Here is a 26,482-nt window from a genome sequence, read left to right on the forward strand (position 1 = left end):
TTTTGTATTGAGCCACCCCCCCCCCCCCCCAGTGTCATGTTTGGGGAGACACTAGAATTGGAAATCTATAGTGGAAATAGTTTGAATGCTTTGACTGTAAAGTGAAATGTAAATAGAAATAAGGCAGTTATACTCAAATTCTGCTATCACACTATTAATCTATGCCTCCAAACACAAAATGTAGTTCAGGTGTAATGAGTGGATGAATTGTAAACCTTTATATTTTCAGACTTATTTGAATGGCTCATGAAATGTGTTTCAATGCTCTGTACAGAGGAAATGTGTAACTGTGCCGATTTCCTCAGTATTATTTTTTTTTGGGGGGGTGGGGGGTGTTTGTCAGTTAACACAATTGCTCATTGATTTAATGGTTACAGAGAAACTGATGGAAATGTGTCACAAGTCTTAAGCGCTTGATCGTTACAGTTTTCATTAGTCACAATAACATTCTGTTTCTGGGAATAATAAATATGTGCATTATGAAATGTGAAAGTAAAATGATGCAGCGGCTATGGAGAAATTGTAGTATGAGCTATGAAATGACTATAACAGATATCATGTCTGAGTGATTTTCCAGTATGAGCTTATATCATCTTTGATCTCTTAAAATGGTTCCTTTACCTGCTGTGTTTACAACTAGACATTTAAATGCTACATATTTAAGATAGCCATTTCAGTGTATGAAAAAAGAAATGACATTATAGTTTCAGGCAGGAAATGTGATTGTATTATACTTATTTAAAAGCATAGACATACAGGGAAAAGTTGGAAGGGGTTACATACAATACATTCTGAATAAACAATGACAGCAGTTATATAGCTTCATTTGGAAAACCTAAAGCGATTCTGGCATCACACTAAACCTCAGCAGTTCCCTGCAAAAGAAGACACAATATACTCACCTCTTCCCCTTTATTCCACTCCTGCAGCTTTTGACTGTTCTCGGAGTGCTGCATGTTTGTGTTCCCCTGCTTGCCACTGATGTGTCCTGTAGTGTCATAAGGGCTGTAAGAAGGAACAAAAGAGCATGGTGGGGCCCAGGCATTCAACATTTCCAGACACATTGAATGTTGAAGAGTCTTATGGAGGCTACAGTGCATGAATGGAAACTTTCTGCCAGGTGTAAGGAAATAAAAGTTAACACCCATTAAGCTGGGCACACACCTTACAACCTTTGCAAGACTTTTGTCTTGCGATGGTTGTAAGGTAATTTAAAAAACGTACGATCTGACTATCTGACAGGCAGATCGTACTTCCGATGACCGCAAGGCTGAACGGGCAGTGTGCGCTTGAGAACACCGGCCCGTCCGACTTTTATCTTACGAACATGCTACACACCTGCCGAAAATCGTACGATTCTCGGCGGGTTTCGAACATGTTTCTAAGATAAAAGTCGTGCGACCTTACAGCAGCAGAGGTCGCACGGCTCCCACACACCTTACGATAATCGTACGATCGCGGGATTTCCCGAGATTATCGTACGATTATCGTAAGGTGTGTGGGCACCTTTAGAATGCTTTAGGCAAAGGAGAATCTGTGCTTGCTGGGCTTGGAATGTTCCAAAGTGAAGCCTTTTGCTTCCCATGGTAGCCACTGTAATTTTGCTAACGTGCCTGTGAAAATCAAAGAACACTTATTTTTCTCGCCGGTTTCATAAAATTCTTATAACACAAATGCATGTTTTTTTTTTACTAAAGAGTTCTAAAAGTGCCAAATGAGGTAACCTATAGCAACCTATCATAATCCATCTTGGATTGGGCTGACTTCAGAATAATTAATTGGATGCTATGAATCACTGCGCTTAAGAATTTGGGCTTCAAGTCAATGTAAATGCTAAATCTATTTTTCAGCATGTTTGACTTAATGCCTTACTGTATACAGTATTCTGTTTTTTTGGGGGGAATCTGTTGCAAGCTTTCTTATCTGGGGATCCTGTCAGTAACAGCACCTTGTGTTGCAGGCTAACAGTGCTAAACCCCAATTATCAGCCTGCCACTGTGCGTACGCCTCTGTTGGGCTGCCTATGAGGTTTATAATGTGTGCAGCCTGAAGATTAACTGAAGGAGCGCACATGTCCAGACTCAAGTTATAATGATGGCGTGTTTGTGGACAAGATGTAGGAATTGCCTCGGGGTGAAAAGATCAGGAGAGAAGTGTAGTGCAGAAATAGAGGGTCGTGCAACATATGACTAAAAACCAACGTTAATGCATACCCTAAAATACAAAGGGTAGAAAGTGAGGATCACCAGCACTCAGAAGATGACGTTCAAATATTCATGTTCATTTATTCAGATAAATCGTCACATATATTACATACCCAACATTTCGGGCCACACAGGGTCCCTTTATCAGGGCAACAAAGTGACTTTGTTGCCCTGATGAAGGGACCCTGTGTGGCCCAGAAACATTGGCTATGTGATATATGTGACAATTTATTTGAATAAATGAACATCTTCTGAGTGCTGGTGATCCTCACTTTCTACTGATTGATGTACATGGCGCCATCCGTGATTATCACTACAAGCACCACCATTGTTATTGGTGCTAGACGCTGCAAGGAGTGCAGGGGGACACATTGGTATACTACAATATAAAAGAACATCCATCTCTATCTCCTGGTTGAGTAGACAAAGTGCTCCTTCTCCAATGGGACAATGTGGTTAGAAACAATGGCAAAAATATTGCCATTGAACTGTGTCTGTGTTTGGTAATTGATAACTATTGTACCTCTAAAAGACACTTTTTTGTGTTTTCCATTTACCCAAGTGAATCAGCATTTTTAAGTGCTATATATTAAGAGATGAGCAACCTGTTGTTGGTGGGAAGTATATAACTATTCTTTGAGAGATGTGCATCAGGCACAATCATTTTTAAGTATAGGCTGGAAATATTGAGAGGAAGGAAACAGATTTTTTTTGTATCTTTAAACTGGTGACCACTTTATTGTTTGATGCTACCTATGTATTGCAGCTTGCTGCTCGCTTTCTAATGCTGGTTCATTTACTAGTGATTCCATGACTGTTTATTTTATAACCTGCTTTGAAGAAAAGAAAACAATGTATGGGATATATTATCAGATGAGAACTTACATGTGTGAGTCATGATACAATGGGTGATTTACTAACCTAAACACACGCACGCACCAGGTGTGTGTGATTTTCACACAGCAAAACGTATTTATCAACCAAAAAGTCTCTAAAAGCATATTTCCACTAATGCCATATATGGAAAAATCATGCACATGATGCATATATAATGCTGCTTCACAGTTTAGATAAAAATGGTTAGCTCATGCATTTACATTCCCTCATTCATCAACGCAAGCAACATAACATAGAGCTAATTTACACCACATTACCTTGCAATTCATTGCAGGGCTTTGCACAACACACCTGCTGGGTGTGTACACACTACAAAGGTGTTCCTCCCTTAGATCATGCTGGGAGGGAACACACTACAGAGGTGTATACACGTTCGTGGTGTGTTTAAAAGGTTAGTAAATCAACCCCAATATGTAACTACTTGCAATGCAGTGGAGTAAAATTTAATGGACCCCATAAAAACACTGAACCTTTTCATTGGAAATGCACATATGTACAGGACCAAATACTTCTTGATCGCCTAAATTAAAATCATGTTTCTAACTGTTCCTTATGCTAAGAACACTCTCTGTGTCTGGAAATAATTGATTTTCAATTTTCTAGCATATCCTTTTGTTTTCTTTTCCTAAAGTTTCCAACATTTATTATATATTTTTCTAATAGCATAGATCTCTGTATTTCATTGCAAATATTGTTTATTGTACTTTCGGGATGTGCCGTATTTTTGTTGAACTGAGTAATGGAATGTGTCAATGAAATCTGAAAACTGACCTGCAATTACTTGAGAATTCTGGGAGACAATGACATGATTGTTGTGGGAAAGTCTCCAAATGTTAAAAGTATGCTCTGCAAACGTACACCAAAGGCTTATGTGGGAAGGCAAATCAAAGTTGTAAGGAGATAGAGCCAGTGCATTCATTTTGTTTACTTTGGTTTTCACAGTCTGCCTGCTTTCGCTGAAAAACTTGCTTGGAGCAGACTGGAGCAGACTGTAGCAGACCTTTCTGTGTTTTTTCATAATTGATCAGGGGATGACTGCCTTCCCTGAGGGTTAAGACGTGGCAACTTTTTCTGTTTGCTCAGCATCTCAATGCAGTAGTTCAAACATTGTTCACACCAGCTGGCAGTGTAATGCCATATGCACATCTTGTCAAAGCAACTGTTGTCATGGATACTAGACACTATCTGGGAAACCAACTCATTGATTCTGTTATAAATTTCAGCAACATTTTATTGGTTTAGAATCTATATTTTAGTGAAACAGAATTATGTTCAAGTTTGAGAACATTGTGGCAAAAGGGATGCTAATGTAATACATTGCAGCTTAACAATCCTCAAAGAACAGCTCCAGGAATTTTTTTTTTGTTAACCCTTGCAGTGGGGCTACCCCCGTACTACAGGCATGAACTGCTCATTTTAGTCTGGGGACTAAAATTAAAAGTTAAACTCACCCGAACCTTGGAGCCAGCCTGCTGTTACAGCACTCCCTCCAGCATGTCACCTCCTATGCTGCAGCAATGGTATCTCTCACAGCATCCTCACGTCCAAGGACTGGTGTAAATACAAGATGGCTCAGAGGATCGGGTGAGTATAACTTTTTTTATTATAGTCCCATGATGAAAATGAGCACTTAACTCTTGCAGTGCAGGGGTAGCCCCACTGCAAGGGTTCATACCAATTTAACCCATGTTGTTCTTTAACCACTTGATGACCGTGGTCTTAAACCCTCTATCTGTACAGACCATTTTTCAGTATTCAGCGCTGCAGTACTTTGACATTTATTCAGTCAAGCAAAGCTGTACTGAAATTAATTGTATACCATTTTTTTGGGACAGATAGAGCTTTCTTTTGGTGAGATTTATTCACCACTGGGGGTTTTATTTTTTACTATATAATGAAAAAAGGACTGAAAATTGTGAAACAAAACCTGTGTTCCCAATGTTATATTATAAAACATTTATTATTACCCAATTTTCTGATAAAATATAAAAGACGGGGTCACGTCGAGTAAATAGACACCAAACATGTCAAGCTTTAAATTTGCGTGTGCCCGCGAACTCCCAAAAAACGACATACCCAAAATTGACCATAGGCGACAGTTTAAAATCTTTTACCGCTCATCAGTTTAGTGTTGTCAGTGATTGATGGGCCGAGAATTATTGCTCTCATTGCGACATTCACGGTTATATGTAACGTGTAGCGTAATTGTTGTTTTTGCACGCAGGCGCACCCGTTGCGTATTTACGTTTTTGAAGTGCGTGCACGCGGGGGCGGGGGACTTAAAACTTTTTGGTTTTTTTTTTGTTTTTAATATGAGACTTACATTTTATTTTTAAACCTTTTTTTTTTTTTTTCTTTTTTATACTTGATTGCTGTCACATTGGGAGATACAAAGCCCCCTATGTGATAGCTAGAAAACAATGACAGGTCCTCTTTATGGAGACATCAGGGGTCTTCAAGACCCCTAATGTCACCTGGGGACCCCAAAGAAGGTGATGAAGCAGATATCTGCTTCATCAGCTTCTTCTCTGGCTCTCAGCCAGAGAAATGACAGCTAAAGGCAGAAGTGATTTACCGTATTTTTCGCTCCATAAGACACACTTTTTTCACCCAAAAGGAGGGGAAAAATGTGCCTGCGTCTTATGGAGCGAATACCTATCGCCGACGCCCGGGACATGCAGTTTCGGGCGCCGGGTGAGTAGTTTCTTTTTGTACATTCAGCCCTGCTCCTGACAAGCAGAGCTGAATGTACAGTGGGAGCCGCTAATTAGATCCCTTGTATTAAATCGAGCGGCGGCGCCGTGGTTTTCGGGGGTTGTCGGGGTCCCCCGCTCCTCTGGGGGACCATGACCCGTCACGGTCCCCCATAGGAGCTCACCATAGAGCCCCTTGAGCAGACGAAGAACGTCGTTCTTTGTCTGCTCTGTGTGATTACTGAGACAGCGCCACCTGTCTCAGCGCTCACTAACTGCAGCTTCTGTGACAGAATTTCTGTCACAGATGTCCTGTGTCCTATCGTCCGGAGCATCTTATAGACCGCAAAATATGGTAATACACATCGCTTCCGCCTTTAGAGAGAGAAGGAGGAGAGATCAGCGGTGGGGGAAATGCTGAACTCTCCTCCTACTCTCTAGTAGCAGCCGCTGTGTGTTCTCGCGGACATTGAGTCCTGGCCAAATGCTTCTATGAAAAAGCCGGTAACGGCCGTTTACCTTCCCGGCAGGATTCAGCTCGCGTGTGCCAGAGCATTAAAGAAAATCACGTACATGTACGTCCACCCGCCGGGAAGGGTCTGTCCGTATTTTTACGATGGGTGGACAGCAAGGGGTTAAATGTGATGGCTCCATTAGTTTCCTTTATTTTTACCTAGTGATCCGGCCACTAAGCCTGCCATTTATGCTTGATAGCTAGGTCTATAAAGCAAGTTAAAGAATGACAGAGTTACGAGAAATCATTTAACACTGACAGGTGTGCTTACAATGGTTAGATTGCATAAATTTATGTAAAACCTTATCTCAAAAGGAAGAAAAAAACTGTTGCTGGTTAAAAGGTTTTAGCTAAGGTTTGGCTTTAATTTGTAAGTGCATATAAATCTGCTAGTGCATCTAACACTCCTCACTCTCACAGGTTGACAATGCTGCTGTCTAAGGGTGACTCCATGGCTCCTCCATAGATTGGATCTACCCTTAGGCCCCTTTTACATGGGCGGTCAGATAGGGACCGCCTGTCAGTTTTTCAGGTGGACCTGATCGGATGCCCAATGTAAGTCTATGGACAGCCGTGTGTAAATGGTATAGCATCCATTTCCACCTGGTTACCCTCACCTCCGGCCAGATCTGGAAAAACAAACGGATTAGAAATCCATTTTGCCGGACCTGATCGTGTCGGATTGGGGCATGATCTGATGTAAACGGACGCATATTCGTTTACATCCAATTCCCCATAGACGGACATGAGGTCTGGTAATTTCAGTTTTTTCCTCCATCACAAGAGGAGGAAAACCTGTATGGACACGGATGTCACCTGTACTGCTGTGATCAGGAGAGGATCGGTGCATAGATCCTCTCCTGATCAGCCCGTGTGAAAGGTAGTGTATTACTGGCTGGATCGCAAGGTGAAAGTAAAGGGGAAAAAAGAGAACTAATGCAGCCACTTTTCAAGTGGACCTTTACTCATACTCTAACCCACTGTAACCTCACATAGCTCAGCTATTTGAAAAGATTTGTTTCCTGTTTATTTTTTTATTCTGGCTTGCTGCTACATTCACCTAGGCAAGAATGACAAGCTCTGCTCCCATAGCCTTCAGGGATGCCATTATTTGGTTTGTTGTAGGGATGCACCGATACAAGCATCGGTATCGGCGGCGATACCGAGTATTTGCATGAGTACTCGTGCAAATACTCCGATACAAAAAAACGAGTACCTGTGCCGCGTCCGCCATCTTCAGGGACCCGTATGCGCCGCACACAGGACCTCCATTGCGTCTTCAATAGAGCAAGATGGCCGCAAACTCCTCCTCCAAGTCCTCAGTCATCTGCTCCATTCTGACCTCTTCTCCCGCTGATTGGCCGATTGGATGATGACAGGCTTCCTCACCAGTCAGATTTTCCCCACTATGGGGATACAAGCCTTAGTTAGCAATGGCATGATAAATATTAATTTCATTATTCAATGTCTTTTATGCCATTGCTAACTAAGGCTTGTGCACACCGGACCGTGCGGCATTCGTCTCCCGAACACGCCACTAACCCGCCGAAAATCGTACGATTTTTGGGAGGTTTTCAAGCGTGCCCGGAAGACTAATGTCGTGCGAACTTACAGTAGAAGAGGTCGCACGCTGCCCATACACCTGCCGATTATCGTACGATCGCGGGATCACCCGCGATTATCGTACGATAATCGGCAGGTGTATGGGCACCTTTACATGGAGCGAAGTGCCCTTTGCACTGATACTATGCTATAAAATACCGTTTTTCTGACCCAAGATTTTTTGTGCACAAATGTAAACAAAGCCTAATGTTAGGTAAGGTATAACTTTCGGGAAGGTTGTCATTTCATGCTTGAATTCCTGTTCTCACGCTGTGAGCAGTGCAGTTCATAGACTAGAGTCTCACCTCAAAATAACCACTGAACTATCACGTTCTCAAACCGTTCATCCCCACAATGCTGCCTCCTCATGTATCACTTGCCCCTTCCTTTTAGATTGTAAGCCCTCACAGGCAGGGCCCTCCTTACCATCTTGTCTTGAATTGTATTGTGAGTGTAATGTCTTCCTTATATTGTAAAGCGCTGCGCAAACTGTTGGCGCTATATAAATCCTGTATAATAATAATAGCGTCCAAATTGATAATTCATAGATATTCCCTCTTGCTGCATAGTGGTGACCCAGAATATGGAAGTAGTGAGAGAGCTATCAAACAGTGCCAGATTTAGTAGATACTGATCCTGGCACTGCATAAAATCACATACAAACCCATGTGGATAGCTAAGGGCTGCACAAACTGGTCTAGCAGCCAGATGGGATTGAGGTTCTGGTGAGTATATCTTCTTTTATCCAGCCCCTAGAACGAAATGAGCAGTTAACACTTGCAGTGTGTGTAATCCAACTTCAAGGGTTAACTTTCTAGATTCCTGGAGTACCTCTTTAGGAGGTTCTTATATGGGATATATATGTGCAGATGTGTACCCAAAAGGAATGGTGCAAAAATGTGTATGTGTTACAGGGGCAGACTTAATGAACTGGTGTTGGATTGGTTGAGGTCAATTTTTGTATCTAAGGGTAGCAGTGGGAAAATCTAAATAATGGACCTGATTGTGTTGTTTCTTAAAAGTTTTTTAAGTGAAATATGATAAGGGTGGCATGTGTGCAAACTCAATATTTACATTTGCAGCCCCACTTTTTACATATTTTTGGGCAACTTCTTTTGAAAAGGAAGCACCAAAGAATCTTCCCAGAGGTAGATGTTTTTATTAGAGCTGCAAAGGTAATATTGTATCATGCACAGACTGATTCTATAATCGAGGAACGTGCGGTCAGGGGAGGCAGGTAAGGCAGAGCCTCACCTAGTATTATGAAGAAAAAAGGTGTTAGCTTCAAGTCTGAAGCTGACAGCTTTTTCTCCATTCAGAGTGGCTTGTTACAGGTTACACAGCAGGGAAAGCCTCCTCGCTGCGTAACCTGACATGGACGGAGCGCTGCCTGTTAATGACAGGCAGTGCTGCATCCGGCTTTTGACAGGTAGTTAAGTTACACAGCAGCGGGCTTCCCCACTGCTTGTGTAACCTAACTTGGTAAGGCAAGAGCTGTCACAGCCTCTACTCTGTGTTAGAGGTGTGAGCTCTGTGGATGGCTTGGACCAATGGCAAAGCGCGTAGATGTATGTTGCCCACAAAAAAAATCACGTGTTTAGTAGATTAAGCTCTTTTGCAATTTTTATCAACATTTATACATGATTCATGTGATTTTTATGTTGGGAATCATGCACAGCACAGATTATAGTTTTCAGGTACGGTAAAAGTGCCCAAGCTTGCAGTAAAGATGTAATAAAGAGAATATTTTGGCACTGTGTGTGTAGGTATTAATCATTTAGTATGGTCTGTTAGCAGAGGACCTATAGCATTAATAGATGGTAGTCACAATGTGTATGTCCCAGAATATTTATGCAGATGTTTGTGAAAATTATATTTTCTGTAAAAATTACATTAAACAAATGTCGAAGGAAAAACATTCCAAGCTTTACAATTTCTATTGTGTTGAGCTAATAAGTAAAAAGGTGATGTATTGCAAACTTTTTTACCTTATTAATTTGGAGTTAATCCTAAAACGATCCTTTTACTACTAATGTGTGCATGGATAGCTAAATATGGTAATATATGTATGTTATGTGTGTGTGTGTGTCTTATACATGTGCTTTTTTTTTTACATTTTTTTGGCAGTGTGTAGAAGAGATCAACCTGAATCAATTCTTCTGCATTTACATTGTAAAGCGCTGCGCAAACTGTTGGCACTATATAAATCCTTTATTATAATAATAATACACAGAAGCCAGCTGCAACATTTGAAAAACAAACTTGCAGTCATTAAAGGAGAACTATGGGGTCAGGGCTTTTCCCCATAGTTCTCCTAAGGGTAACAGGAGGACACAAACTAGCGTCCTCCCATCACCCAAAGCTCAGTATACCGCGAGCTACTGAGACGCCGCACCCAGGACGGATCCGACATTACTGTCAGGATCCACCCAGCTTCGTGAGTGACAGCTGGCTCTGCCAATCTAGAGGCTGAGCCAGCTGTACCTGCCCCAGTACTCGCCTCATAATCCTCCTTTAATGCCATTTTTTGTAGAAGCTTTTGACTACTACACATTAGTTATAAGAGTTAATTTACTTACTAAGAACCAGCAAGCAGTAATTCAAATTGAAGTCAGAATTTATTTGCATACTTGTTCTAGATTATAAAGTATTAGAATACCTGGACCAGCACGATTGCCGCTGAACTAGCAGTGGTCTACATTTTTTTTTTCAGTACAGATATTCTTTGTTAGTGAGGGCAAGCAAGTTTTTTTTTTCTAGAGTGTATGATATTGCTGCCAGGTCAAATTTAGACTCTTGCAGTCTAAACCCATTGAGCTCTTTTGTTTGCCTAATCCTAATACAGAGATGTTAAGAAATTAGAACTTGGACGTGTGACGTACATTTATTATTTGTATAGTGTCATCAGCTAGAGCCAGGGTAGAAAAGATTATTGCACATTGTTATTTAAAGTTGTATTTTATTTTTGCAGGATGTACTTAAATGCCATTTCTTTATTTTTATGTCTGTCTAGGCTCTTCAGGCAGCAAGGCAACTTCTTTTACAGCAACAAACAAGTGGACTTAAGTCTCCAAAGAGCAGCGAAAAACAAAGACCACTGCAGGTATGCTTTAATATATAAATTATTTTGACCTATATATACATATTTAATTGGAATTTAGGAGTTTCCTAGGGCAAAAAATCGATCAGCTTCCAACTACATGTACTATCCTATACCAATGCTCTTATGGTGAATTATATACATTTAAGTTTGATTCAATTGGTCAGCTGAAATAACACGCTGAGCATCATTCTTTTACATAGTCGATAATTAACTGTAAGTCAAATCTGATATATTACAGGTTCTGGCCACAGAAAAAACAGGGCTATATTTTACTACATGTAGGCACAATGAGCAGTTGACAGTTTTTCTTGTGTAGTGGAAAACTACTCTCTACAATGGCAAGTTCTATATTATTATTTTCTATAATAAATCAATTTGAGGCCATGAATCCTCTTCAAGAAGTGAAATAGAGACAATTGTTTTATATTTTTTTTAGTAATGAGCTTCTGTGACGCAAAATCAGCAAATAGTGGGCTAATGCCCGCTATCAGCTGACAAGCCAGAGCCGCGCTGCATTCAAGGAAGATCTCGACAATATTGTCAGGATCCTCTCTGGCTGCCTAAATGACAGCTTACTCTGCCTCTATGCATGTGGCTGAGAGCCAGAACCAGCTGTGCCTGCCCCCACCCTGGCCTATAGCTCCTCCCAGCACTGGAGGGGCAGATGGTTGAGGGAGGAAATCCCTGCAAGTGGGCAGTGATTAACAGTCAATGCTCTCCATGCTCTTGGTCTCTGCATGGAGCAGAGACCTAGAGCTGACTGATCAGCAGTCATGTGATTGGTCAGCTCTTGATCCTAGAGCTGGTGTGGGGCAGCTGTAGCATCCCATGCAGGCTCTAAGCATCAAGGAGAGTATTTTTTACTTTCCCTGTATTTCTCCTTTAAATGGTAACTGTTAATGGCTATCTTTTTATCAAATTATTTTCACCTAAAGTCTGACAGAAAATGTATGCTACATTAGTGTAGCTGCAAATGTTAATCTTTTATGGTATCCTGGTACAGATTTATTCATGGTAAGTGAGTGCTGAGTATCTGATGGATGGTCCTTGAAGACGCAGGAGTTGTACACAGAACTGAGACTAGAGAGTTCTCAAGCTAACTGTTTGTATGTTGTTTTGGATACGTTATTTCGGCTCTGAAAATGTAGCTTCCTTTTTGTGTCTAACATTTTATTACAAAAAAAGTACTTTAGACATAAAAATTTCAATTTTTACCCGCAGCTGAGTAGTCAATCCAGTATACTCAACTTGCTTTTGGCAACATCTTAATTCATAACTTTGGTTTTAAATAATACAGAGAGTAAGTGAAGAACTGTCTCCCGAAGGACAGCATAAAACTGCTGTCAGAGAAGTGTACCTGTTTTCCCCCTCTATGAAGTAGAGAATCCTCATGCACTTGCACAAATTGCACTTTGAATGTTTAATTTATTATCACTGGAAGGATTTTTTATATGAATAAAGTGATATTGTAAGTAAAAAGCAAAATGATAGTTGTGATGTATGGCAGCAGACTTTTGGCTGGTTTATTTTTTTATATTTTAAAGGCTTAAAAAATGTTCTATAAGCTCTGATATTGTACATTTATATATAAAAATGTGGCATTGATATAATACATTATTTTCCACAATTAATCTATTAAGTCTTCTTCTGTTTTGCCATGGGCATAAAATGTTAGGTCCTCCTTTCGAGAGTAGGTAGCACAGTTACACTGATTTTACTTAGAATGTTGTTGGAATGGCTTAAAACACTCATGTGTTAATACTTCTGTATACTGTTTTCATGTTGCAAATGCTGTTTACATGTTGCAAAAGTATAGTTTTTTTTAACATTCAAGTGTAGTTAAATATGTGATTTGCGATTGATTGCAAGATTTTACTGTAACATGGCTTCTATTTGTTGTAAGATTTTTGTATAGCTCCACATGTGTGTTAGGAAAACATGTGGGACTATATGTATTATTCGTATTGCTCTTAAATTTATTGGATTACAAAACTGGGCTTTAGATAAACACCAACTGGGTATATCGTCACCAGCAGGAGTAGGATACTAGGTACAACTAAAGAACATAACTTAGCCCCTGCTGGTGGCCAAAACCCCCTCCACAGCAGTGGATGACTCGGTTATTAGCCTGGGTATTAGGAGTTAGTACATAGAAATTTCTTCCTAGAATTCCTAAGCCTGTGGGTGGTAGTCTGCAATTAACAGTGTCACTCCTGGTGAATTCCTTGCAAACGGTGTTCCTTGCTGAAGGTCTGTCTGCCCCCGATCCTTTCATGTCCCATCAACTCCCTCTATTTTATTGTGCTGGTGGTAAAATGTATGGGGTGTATGGAGGCCAAGGAAGTGGCCATACATTGTTTGCATGTAGTCAGGACAATTTGGGAGTATTTGAATTATCATGTTTGTAGTTGTAGAGTGCCCAAGTAAGGGCCTTGCTGCATTCACTGCAACTATCTCATGTTGGATCTGGCAAACCATTGTCTAGTTGTATGCCATCAAGCACAGAGAACCACGATTTCTGGTAACAGTGCAGTCTAAAAAGGCAGTAAGTGCCTCCTGGTCTTTCTGCAATCGGGCATCAGCTTTGCAAGTTTGCAAGGTGGCCACTTAGTCAGTTCAGATTTATAAGTTCAGTTTACCAGATGGATGTGACATGCCAGTTTTGCAGATGGCATTTTGACTGGCCTGCCAGCCAATTTTTTTACATTCAGTTTTTTGCCTGCCCCATTGTGGCACGGGGACATCCTAGTTGGTGATTATCTAAAGCAGAGCTGTGTCCTCAAATAAATAAACATGAAAGTAGGATATTTTGTACTCAATGTAAAATCCCTTTCTTTGTGTTTATTGGTGGGGCACTGCACCTACCCCTCTGGCTTGCTGCAGTCTGTAGGATAAATACTTGTTTTTGTTATTTGCACTACTCTGCCATTTGAGTTATCCACAGCTGTGGGTGGTGTTTGGGCTATCAGCAGGAGTTTATTGTTTTTACTGTGGTAACTCAGGAAGTTCCTTTTTTCGGATTTCAGTTATGTGAAAGACTTGTGTATACACTTTGACTTTGCAAGTTTGATCACTGCAATGCACATATCATATCATATACAACAACCCCTGAAAATGTATGTTGCCTGGCTGAATAAGCAAAATCAGACTCAGTGTAATGTCTTCACTTTTTAGGGTTTTTTATGAGCTCAAAAATATATTTCCTGAGGGCAATTCAATTATTAGCATTCTGTGAATTTTTGAAACTGTTAATTTAGTGCATTAAGAAAACTGTTGTTAACCACTTTGTTTTTCCTCCCTATACTCCCTTTGAATCCAAGAATGTTTTTTTATTTTTGAGATGATGTGGTTCTATATCTTATACCCTAGAGCTTTAGTTAGTTATTCTGTGTATTATACATTTTTTTGTGTGACAGATACGGCTTTAAGTTGGTAGTAGATTTTGATACATACATTTATATTCCTTGTATTTTAATAAGGAGAAAATTGAAAAAATTACTAAACATTTGTTTTCTAATTTTTCACTAACGTTTTTCATAATTTGCTCTGCTCCAGGTATATACTCCAAAGGTTTTCTGATTAAAAGGATATGTCTATCAGATAAATGTCTATGTTTTATTTTTTAATAACACACTGAAATGGTGAAGATCAAAGTTAATGTTTGTGTTTTATTTTGGAGATATTTTTCTGGGGTAGACACAAATTAGCACAACTTTACATTTTTTAAAAGTTTGCTTTTACTAACATTACAATTGACATTGAACTTACTTACTACGACATCCAAATTTGGCCACAGGCGACACTATAAAAGCTTTTACTGTTCATCAATTTAGTGTTATCAGTGATTGATGGCCCTAGAATTATTGCTCACGTTCTGACATTCGTGGTGATATGTAACATGTGCGGCATAAAGTGTGCAAACATAATTTTCACACGTAGGAGCACCCAACGCATGTTTGCGTGTGTAAGTAAGGACAGAAACTATTTAAAAAAAAAACTTTTGTAAATCTATTTTTTTTTTAAATGTTCAACTATTTTTTTTTCACTTAACTTTATTGCTACGACATAGGGGATTAACAATCCCCCTATATGATAGCCAATATACAGTGACATGTCCCCTTTATTGAGACATAGGGGTTGAATTACTAACCTTATAAACACACCACGAACATGTATACACCTCTGTAGTGTGTTCCCTCCCAGCATGATCTATGGGTGGAATCTAAACACCTTTTGTAGTGTGTACACACCCAGCAGGTGTGTTGTGCAAAGCCCTGCATGAATTACAAGGTGATGTTGTGTAAATTAGCTCTATGTTGTGTTGCTTGCGTTGATGAATGCAGGAATGTAAATGCATGAGCTAACCATTTTTGTCTAAACTGTGAAGCAGCATTATATATGCATCATGCGCATGATTTTTCCATATATGGCATTAGTGGAAATATGCTTTTAGAGACTTTTTGGTTGATAAATACGTTTTGCTGTGTGAAAATCACACGCACCTGGTGCGTGCGTGTGTTTAGGTTAGTAAATTACCCCCACAATGTCACCTAGCGACCCCCAGAGATCTGCTTCATCAGCTTCTCCCTGGCTTCTGTAGCCAGAAATGACAGCTGAATAACAAAGTGATGTAATATATATCGCTTCCTGCATTCAGAGACCGGAGATTGTATACTGATCTCCAGTGACAGTGCCGCCATGCCGATCACGGCTTGCACCGGGCACAGCTGAGTTCAGGATTTGCCACACACCTGAAAGCACAATACAAGCGATTGGGCGTCTCTACAGATGCCGGAATGCTTGTATGTAAACAGCCATCGCTGGCTGTGTACATTTCAAACACATTTCCTGCTTATGAACTAGCCTAGCGGAGGGCACGAGTGGGATGGGACAGGACAGTTAAAAATGCCCACCCACATTCAAGAAGTCGGCATTTAATTACAACAGCAGGAAGGCAGGTGGTTAAAGGACTCCTAATATGTAAAGTTCTAATGTATATTGGGGAACTTCTTTTATACATGTTCCTGGAATAATATTTTTTTCCCATGACATTATTAATCTTTTATACTGAACTTTATCCATTTAAATATCCATACATATTTTAATACAAATTGTATCAAACTCCAGTGATTAGAGCAGTAGTTTTAAACTAATGAATCATGTGGTTACAGTGTCATGTGTTCAGTAAAACCTGTAAAGGTAAAAGCACCACAATTGCTGCATAGTTCCTGAGAATAAAAACTACTAAAACATAAACAAAAACTCCAGTATGGCATCTAGCATGTTGGTCAGAAACCAGTATGGCTAACATCACTTCAAATCACAAATGTTTTTAATATGATATATGACCTTTTGGTTGGAACTTTCCTAATTATATAAATTTTAATGTTGTAAGGGTTTGGTGATTTCAAGGGTTCTGAAGCGCTGCAGTTCTTTGGAATTGGTTGCAAAAATCCCCCAAAAAGATTTGTGGCATTATTTGACATATTGCAAAAACTGGTGATCTGATTAGAAAATAGTTTTAAAGTTGCAAAAGATGCAAGGTTGTACTATGCATTTTAGTCTCAAACTTAGCATAGTAGGTGATGGCACATCTTTTTCTGACAAGCTTATCTTTTGTGAATGTTAGCGATTATTTTTATAGAAGGGACAGAGAAACTCAATGGTATTAGGATCGTTGTATCCTCACAGTTGGATTCTGCTTTTGGCAATTCATTTAGCATTGTAATGTAAGGGTCTGCTTGGATGGAAGGTGCATTGGAGAAGTGTATTCACCTTCCATCTAAAATAAGATAACGGTAAGCATTTTACCTGCTTTTAATCATATATCATTTTATTTGGAGAATGAAGATTTACGAAATGTTGACGGAATGTTTAAATATGTCTTTACATATTTAAACATTGTATATATATTTGTGTGTGTATGTTACAATGTGGACAAGTATACATGTTCATCATTTAAAACAACTTCTTACTTGACTAAATGGGGCTATTTAAATTACACATATATATTCATAGACATTATCTTAATACACAATTGCATTTATTCATTTGTCTTTCTCATATATGTAGATTGAAGCACTTTTGTCCAGTACTTCATGTCCTCTAAGCCATTGTACAGAATAATGTTGATTATGAAATGTTCAGTGATCACATTCCACTTGTGACTTGAGTACCCATTACCACATCACCAATGCAAACTAATCCTGGCACAATGTGTTTCAAGCAAGCCTATGAATTATTTTCTGACAATTTTACTTAAGAGATGTACATTAAGAAGTATTACATGAACAGAACTAGTTATTTAGGATGCATGCTACAGCACTGATGGGAAACATGTGGCTATTTTTTTCAGTTCCTTTTACAAAGACATAGCTCTTCTAACATACATACTAGGGATGCACTGATACCGGTATTTTGGTACCGAGTACCGATCATTTTTTTTCGGTACTCGCCGATACCAATTACCGAGTAACGGAAATACTAGTATCGGTATCGGTGCATCCCTAATACATACTGTACATGAACAGATAGAATTGGAAGGTCAGTTGATATATTTTTGGGCTTGTTCACACCAAATGCAGACCAGATCTGCATGTGTGTCTGCACACGCAGTGCAGTGGGTTGTGCCGCGTTTTTTCCAGCGCTTTCGATGCGTTTCGGGCCGTTTTTGGTAAAAAAATAAATATATTTTTTAAGTTTAAAATGGGCTTTTAGTGCATTCCAGGGCGTTTGCATGCATTTTGATGCGTTTGCATGCGTTCCAGAGCAGGTAAAATAGGGCTTGCTGCAGTTCTTTTACATGCTCTGGAACTGAACGCTGCGTTGTGAACTAGAGCCCAAAATACCATTGGAATACATTGGACGCAGTTTTGATCCGGTCTGTAACTGCTCTGCTCCTGGAACGTGCTTGGTGTGAACAAGGCCTAATACTTAAGGCACTTATTATAAAGAGTAAATAGATTTTTGCATCACACCTAATAAACTTGTATAAACATTACATTTAAACAGGATTTTGTATAATTAAAATTTAGAATAATTTATTACATCCATGACATAAAAAGGAACAACATATACACTAGCAATTGTAAAAACTAGTTATATGCGACAGTCATCAAGATATACAATTTACCAATTTTGCAAAAACACCTCTACTTTCCATTTAAGGGATACAATAAAGTTTACACTCCTTATATATCACATTAACCATATGAAAAAAACAAATGTATAACATGGCTTACTTCCAAAGTATGGGTGCATTAAGAGTGACCCTCGCAATTGGGATGGTCACACTATATGCATGCACACACCTCCCTTTCTCTCTCACTCATATATATATATATTAGGGGTGCGGAAATTAACGATTAATCCGTCGATTAATCGTTAATTTCTTTGATTGATCAAAATAATTTTGATCGATCAAAGTTCTTTTGATCCGTACCCACTCTATCGGCTATTGCAAAGTGCAATAGCCAATAGGAATCAAGCTATGCAATCGTATGCATTTTTTTTTATTTTCTGACTGACGGTCAGGCCACGGCTCCCGATGTCATAAAAGAAAAAAAAAAACGATCCCAGGGAAAGGTTTAATCTGCTCGATTGAGCAGATGAAACCTTTCCGGTAAAAAGTGTGTCTCTCCCGGGCGGCCGGGAGAGTTAGGATGTGTACTCACCGGCCCAAGCAGCTCCATCAGGTGACGAAGGGAAGGGGGGAGGTCACGGACATCGACATCACCGGACTCCTCCCCCCTTCCCTTTGTTAGCCAATCTGTGAAATTTCCTTGCTACTAAACATTCCACGGTCACCTGTTAGTGGTATTATAACAAAGTGTAACCAACTGGGAACAACAGTAACTCAGCCACGAAGTGGTAGGCCACGTAAAATGACAGAGCGGGGTTCAGAGCATGATGAAGCACACAGTGCGCAGAAGTCGCTAACTGTCTGCAGAGTCAATAGCTACAGACCTCCAAACTTTGTGTGGCCTTCAGATTGGCTCAACAACAGTGCGTAGAGAGCTTCATGGAATGGGTTTCCATGGCCGAGCAGCTGCATCCAAGCCTTAAATAACTAAGTGCAATGCAAAGCATCAGATGCAGTGGTGTAAAGCATGCCGCCACTGGACTCTAGAGAAGTGCAGACGGGGTCTCTGGAGTGACGAATCATGCTTCTCTATCTGGCAATCCAATGGACGTGTCTAGATTTTTGCGGTTGCCAGGAGAACGGTACTTGCCTGACCGCATTGTGCCAAGTGTAAAGTTTGGTGGAGGGGGGATTATGGTGTGGGGTTGTTTTTTAGGGGTTGGGCTTGGCCCCTTAGTTCCAGTGAAGGGAACTCTTAAGGCATCAGCATACCAAGACATTTTGGACAATTTCATGCTCCAAACTTTGTGGAAACAGTCCGGTTCCAACATGACTGCACACCAGTGCACAAAGCAAGGTCCATAAAGACATGGATGAGTTTGGGGTGGAGGAACTTGACTGGCCTGCACAGAGTCCTGATCTCAACTCGATAGAACACCTTTGGGATGAATTAGAGCGGAGACTGTGAGCCTGGCTTTCTCGTCCAACATCAGTACCTGACCTCACTGATTTTAGGTCAGTGGTGGAGTGCCAGGGCTCAGTCGAAACTACGATTGACTCCAAGCAGTAGAGGGACTACAAATCTCAGCAGTACATTATAAAGCAATGCAGAATGGCACTGGCTATAGAGGACTACAAATCCCACTAATACATTATACAGCACTACAGAATACCACCAGCTATAGAGGATTACAAACCCCAGCAATACATTATATAACAATGCAGAATAATATGAAGCTACATACTCTGTGTTGCTACTGGGTGGCTGCCTAATGTCTCTGGGGTCTCAGGAGGGCTGTGCAAAATCTCAGGTGGACTATGCAGGTTCTCAGAAGGGCGGTGCAGGTTCTCAGGAGGGCTGTGCGGGGTCTCAGGATGACTGTGCGGGGTCTCAGGATGACTGTGCGGGGGATTTAATTAAAATAAACTGTTCACCTATTCAGTACAAACTGTTGTAATGCTACTACATAATAGGGTAAAGTATTATTTGGAATCTTTAAAAATAAAAACCATTGTTTCCATATTTTCATAAAAGAGACATGTATGTCACTTAAAGTTAAAATCTGGGCCAACAAACATTAACTGCTATAGATCCTGTAAGTGTATATGTGTAAAAACTTCTGTTTTATAGTTCAAATGCTATTCTTATGTTGCCTTGCACCTCCATTTCAAAGTAAAATGCTGGCTACTCTCTAGACCTGCTCTGAATAAGTCCTCTTTCACACAGGTGCCTTCAGTTCCAATCAGGGCGGGAACCATGACTGTGCTGATCGTAATGGATGTCACCATTGTGACATCCGTGTCAATCCAGTTTTTCCCTCCAAATTCCAATGGGGGAAAAAACTGAAATTACCAGACCCATTTTGGTCTATGGGGAGTCGGATGTGAACAGACATGTGTCTATGGGCTAAGGAGTTCTAGAGGATGGGGGACACTCTGGAGAAGTCCTGGAGGCGAGCGTTGGAGGAGGTAATGAGAGAGCTAGAGAGCAGGAGGTCTTGAGAGGAGTGGAGAGGACGGTTTGGGTGATATTTTGAGATGAGGTCAGTGAAGTAGGTTGGGAGTTGTAGATGGCTTTGTATGTTGTTGTCAGCTTTTTGAATTTTATTCTTTGGGCAATTGGGAGCCAGTGAAGGGATTGGCAGAGGGGGGCGGCAGACACGGAACGGTTGGTAAGGTGGATGAGTCTGGCAGCAGCATTGATGATAGACTGAAGGGAGGATAGCCTGCTTAGTGGTAGGCCAACAAGGAGGGAGTTACAGTAGTCGAGGTGAGAGATTACAAGGGAGTGAATTAGAAGCTTTGGGTTTTGTTTTGTTAAAAAGGGGCGTATTTTGGAGATGTTACGGAGGTTAAGTCGGCAAGATTTGGATAGTGATTGGATGTAGGGCTGAAAGGAGAGCTCAGAGTCAAGGATAACACAGAGTACCCTGGCTTGATGGGGGAATCCATGCTAAGATGTCACTGAGTAGATTTGAAATATGTGAAGAGAAAGAGGGGGTAAGTTGAGAAGTGGAGAGATCGATCTGGGTGTCATCGACATAAAGATTGTATTGGAAGCCATGGGAGGCTATCAATTGACCCAGGGAAGAAGTGTAGATAGAGACTAGAAGGGGCCCAAGGCCAGACCCTTGGGGGACCCTCACGGAAAGCGGAAGAGGAGAGGAGGAGGTGGAATTGTAGGTGAGGTCTATTCACATCAGATTACCACCGATCTGGCACAATAAGGTCCATCAAAACCGAACACTGTTCCGTTTGTCGGGGGTAACCGGGTGTATATGTACACCCGTCCGTTTACACACAGCTGCCCATAGACTGCCCCTTAAAAACTGACAGGCGGACACAATCAGACCACCTGTCTGAAAAGGGCCTTACTGAGGAAAATTGCCTATTAATTAGCTGAGAGATTTGGGCTGATCTATAATACCTTGTTTGTTTATTTTAAATCTAAATTGTTTACTACATACACTATACATAGGTTACTTGCACACAGACACAAACACACACACACAAGTACGTACTTCACTTTTTCCTCTAACCAAAACTTTTAGATTTTATGAGCTTTTTTTCCAGTTGGATAACAATCTAATTTTAGATGATTTAAATGAAGAACACCTACAAATATTGATTATGCAAATATCTGTTGCTTCTGTAAATCTGATGTTTTGTGACATAATATGTTAAGAGACTGGGTTATAAATATATATATTTTTTTCTGCCATAAAGCATCAGTGTGAACATCTGTTCCTGTTTATTCATTCACTGATTATCTTGTTTAACATATGTTTTATTTGATAATTGATAACTGAATCTTCAAAACATTTGATTGTGTTGTTCATTTTCAAGTAGGCACTACTGTAACTATTTCTAAATATTACTTAAACACTTACAGATGGATTCAAGACATGGAAAATCGCAAACCTTAGATCCTGTTGATTATTTGATGTACTTTTTATACAATCTTAATACCATTTTGTTCCATATTGTATCCTCCTCTAATGCTTAATGATTGAGTACAACAAACTGCTCCACAGTGTTCAAGATCCAACCTGAGTGGATTGAAGTATGGGTAGATTGGTAAAGAATACCTAGGAATATTAAATGATTCACCAGTTATTTTCTCAGAATCCCCCTCTTAAATCACCTGACCATAGCTGAATGGTGCTGAGCTTTTTCACACATCCTATTGTTGGGAGTAGGTACAGGAGTATAAAAACAGAAGGAAATGGTATAACAGCACTCCCGTATATTCTGGAAATAAAGTAATCTTCATCCATATCAATCAATGAGCATAAAAAGGTTATTGGTTAAAACTAACAATATAGTTTAGTCCAGAAGCAGCCACTTCAAGTTATTCACACAGTTTGTCTGCACACTAAACTGGAAATACTTTGCAACCAACACAGATTCTGATGCTTATCATAAAAACAGCAAACAAAAGCAAATTAAAGAAAAGGTATACTTTAAGTGATCATGACTGGCAACAGTATCCCTGCGTTAGGGGGTGGCTGTTGGCGATGGCACCACTGCCATGCCCCTGCCCGCAGTGCAATCGCCTGCACCTGAATGCGTGGCACATTAGTGCCTGTGTTCCAGTTCAGTGCGATCTGCAAAAAAATGCATGAACTATTTTTGCAGATCGCACTGGACCGGAACTCAGGCATGCCCCTGGACCGGGGGACCGGCCTGGAGTGCGATACAGTCCGTTCCAGAGCCTGACTGCTCTGGAACGCACTGTTGGTGGTGTGAACCGGCCCGGAAACAGCTATGTTTATTCATTACATAGTGAGTGTTTTCTCAGTGTCTTAGTTTAAGTCTGAAATAAAGTATACTTATTATTACTATAGTAAATAAGTCTGTTTGCCTTAGAAGTTAGTTGGGTTGCTGGACGGGCTTTCGGGATGGGCTTTCGATGATCGCAAGTACGATCTGCCTGTCCAAGATGGGCAGATCGTACGAGCTTTTAATAAGCTTACGACCATGGCAAGATAAAAGTCTTGCCATGGTCATAAGGTGTATGGGCACCTTAAGTCTAGGAGTTGGGTCTCACCTAAAGTCTGTCTTGAAGTTTAACTGAGCTTAACAGATGGCTACTAAAGGTAGTACCTACAAATATGAATATGAGTACTCAGTTAAAATACATTATAGTTTCCTTTCAATAGCATGCATATATCTGTTGGAGTATGTCTGTGGTTTTCTGAATACACAGTTTGGTGTCTGAGATGTATATAGCGAAGACTTTATTTTCATGTGATGACCCTGTTAATGGAAGTCTTGTTATTATTTAACTAAACTTTCAGCTGCAAAGCATCCCATTTCCATTATTATGACTAGTTCTTCAACTTGTAGTGCTTTAAATTGCTAGCAATTAGCATATTTCAACCTTATTTTTAGGTTTAAATTGCAGTGTGAGAGTGTACTCTTCTCTTAGCTAATTAGTGCTATCAAGGAACAGTGGGTTACCTCATTAGTACCATGTGCATTTAATTAAAGAAGAGAAAATCAGAGTTAACCTTTACCATAGTTAATATTTTCACAGAGTGTTACAATGCCAACACCTTCAATTGGAGTCACACCCCTGTGTATCTAATTATGCTCTAGTGCCAAATAAGGTTAGAAGGGTACCACCATGCTGTTAGCAAGTAGTTTGAAATTAAAATGTGTTTTCCAATAGCTTACATAGCAGTTTGACATGTACAGTCTCTTTGAACATTCCATCTGTTAAGGTCAATAAGTATTAAAGCCATAATATATGAGGAAACAATTCTTACCTGATGTCAATGTCACTGAGGTCTTCACACATGATTTAAAAACAGAGCAAATTAGAGAAAATGGATTAAAGGGACAGTGATGATAGTTGTACAGTATGCCCGTTGTGATTAATAAACAAAGCATGTTTGGCGCTCGTGGCTTCTCAACTGATCATAAATTCTGAACTGGTTCCCATTTTTAGAATCAATTTCCCCACTAGTATTATTGCCTACTAGTAAGCCCCAGTAGACATTTAGAGGTCACTTAAGTTGAAGTTGCCAGAGATCTTCAGAGGAGAACCGGCGTGCTTTGCTTTTAATTACTGCATCGGTTGCCTTATGTTAATGTCTTAAGTGTCTGCAGTTAATTGCAACAGCATTGTATAAAGTTAACTTTTGAAATTAACTACTCTTACATTACACTGTTTTAGTTGTCCTGCATGGTTCCTGTTAGAGAATATATTAGTCAGTCATGATTCAAGCATGACAGTTGTGAAATGTAAATATTCATTATTGCTTCTAATGTATTATTGAGCTGCTATGCAACCTTTAAAGTAAACAGGCTGTAAATTTAGGAATGGAGGGCATTTAGGAGTGCACAATATATCTATACACCATTTACTGACTGATCAGTCTCTGTGTTCATAGGTTGGTATATTATATAGGATGTAATATAGCAGCAGACAGGCATATTGGACATGTATTTTTCATTCTATATGTATATATATGTAAAGTAAGTATATAACAGTGTTGTGCTTAAACAGTCACTACTGCAGAAATGTAGTAAGCAAGGTTTTTTGGTTTTTAGGCAGTTATAAATTAGGATTTTTGGCAACTTTATATTAGGTGGTATTTGTTTAAAATGTATTTGTTTCCAAAAACAGACCTTTTTTTTTTAATCACCTCTAATACCATGTAGTCTCTTTTGAATGCATGCAGTTGCTCCCCCTCTCTAGCCCTGACTCAAGCCAAGGTCCTGGCACGGGCAGTTTTCACCTTTACAGATTCCCCCCTCAGTGAAAGCCATGTAGCAAAATACTTATGCGAACGTCTAGGCCAGGCCGTGTGCCTACTGTGCAGGCATATTACTGCCTCATTCATTCCTATGGTTAAGTCTATACTCCTCTGGATGACTGTGTCCACCATGACTAGGCACAGAAATTAATTAGGTAGTGACACACATGCACAGTAGGTGCAGAGCCTGGCTAGTAGTTGTTGTGCAAAGGCAGTGTAGTGGAGGACACCCGCTACCTTTACATTTTTTCCACACATGGTGTGATTAAGCCCTTATATGCACGTATTTGTAGTTGTTACCTGTCATCTTTGTAGTTTTAAAAATATACTTAACCATTATTACAATGAATAGTTATCACGCCCCCCCGCCCCCCAAACAAAATACTGTTAATAATGTAGTTGTCTGTTTTTGGTTTGCCAATTCACAGCTATCCAGATACAAAAATGGATGATGCTGGGGGTACATATCCAGGACACTCAGAGGGCTGTGCCAGAAATACTTATATTTAGTATATAAATTAAAAAAAAATATGAAGTAGAGGATCGCCTTGTGTTAGTCATGCCATACCTGAGAGACCTTTCATCATAGAAAATGTTTTTTGATAACCTTAGAAGTGTTTATATCAATGTGAAGGACCTTCTTTTTTCTTACTGACCAGTCACACACTTCCATGCACCACATGTGTTTTTACATGAACCTGAAACATAAAGCGCATGCAGATGTCTTATATCTTACCCCATGGGATTCAGGTTTTTCAATTTGGGTGTAGCTTCAACTATTAAAAGGTGCCTTTATTTTTTTTAAACTGTAAGTGTATTTGTATCCAACAAACAGGGATGTTTTACTGACATAATCTGAGGGTTTTAAATAAGGGACAATAAAAAATAGTTTTTATATTTAGAAATTACATTATTCTGGTTCCAACTGGGTGATCATACACTGGAAACAAGTGATCTGTGGACCACTCTAGTCCCTGAACTGGTGGCTGAAAAACACTGGAACTTTAACTTGTATAACGGGACCTGGGCCATTCATTACTCTCAAAATTCCTGTAGTTCTCCCTATTGATGTTATTTTTGGCAACTATTCTGCAGCAGAATCTGCCAAAAATCTGCTGTTGATTATAACTTTGCATAGAAAGTGTTTAGTCTGTAGTGACAGAATGGAACATCAAGCACTTCTGGGTAAACCAGCAAGCACAGGTGAACACCTGCTGGTTGATATTAAAATTCATCACCATCTTGACAAAGGCCATTAACATTTTTTTCCCGATGGTATGAATGAACAAGCCTGAGACTAAAAAAAAAAGACAGGTGGCTTGTATCAGTATTCAATATAATTATGTACAATAATATTGCATAATATTAATTATTCTCAGCCTTACTTGGTTCACTTTGGGCAGATGTTCTTTCTGGCTGTTACTCTATGAAGTAAGAGTATATTCAGGCATGCTACCACTTGCATATACAACAAATTTTATATTGGATTTGTCTCCCTGCTGTCTCCACCTCAATGTTTTTCTAAGGTGCTTTATTCTTACTTTCTCTTTTTTATTCACTTTAAAGCAATAAATAAGTCGATAAAAAAAAAACACATTTAGCACCATTTTGCATAAAATTGTAC

The 26,482-nt window shown here is 39.8% G+C and overlaps 1 protein-coding gene across 2 annotated transcripts in view; it reads left to right on the plus strand.

Moving 5' to 3' along the window:
* Window positions 1–26,482, plus strand: part of FOXP2 (forkhead box P2) — a 213,510-nt gene that overhangs the window by 67,103 nt on the left and 119,925 nt on the right. For both annotated transcript variants that reach the window (XM_018568425.1, XM_018568426.1), the window contains exon 3: window positions 10,924–11,013. In XM_018568425.1, the coding sequence (XP_018423927.1) occupies window positions 10,924–11,013 (90 nt within the window). The remainder of the gene's footprint in view (window positions 1–10,923; window positions 11,014–26,482) is intronic.

Source organism: Nanorana parkeri, unplaced genomic scaffold (genome assembly GCF_000935625.1).
Source record: "Nanorana parkeri isolate BGI_ZX_2015 unplaced genomic scaffold, ASM93562v1 scaffold1185, whole genome shotgun sequence".
In the NCBI taxonomy this organism is placed as follows: Eukaryota; Metazoa; Chordata; class Amphibia; order Anura; family Dicroglossidae; genus Nanorana; species Nanorana parkeri.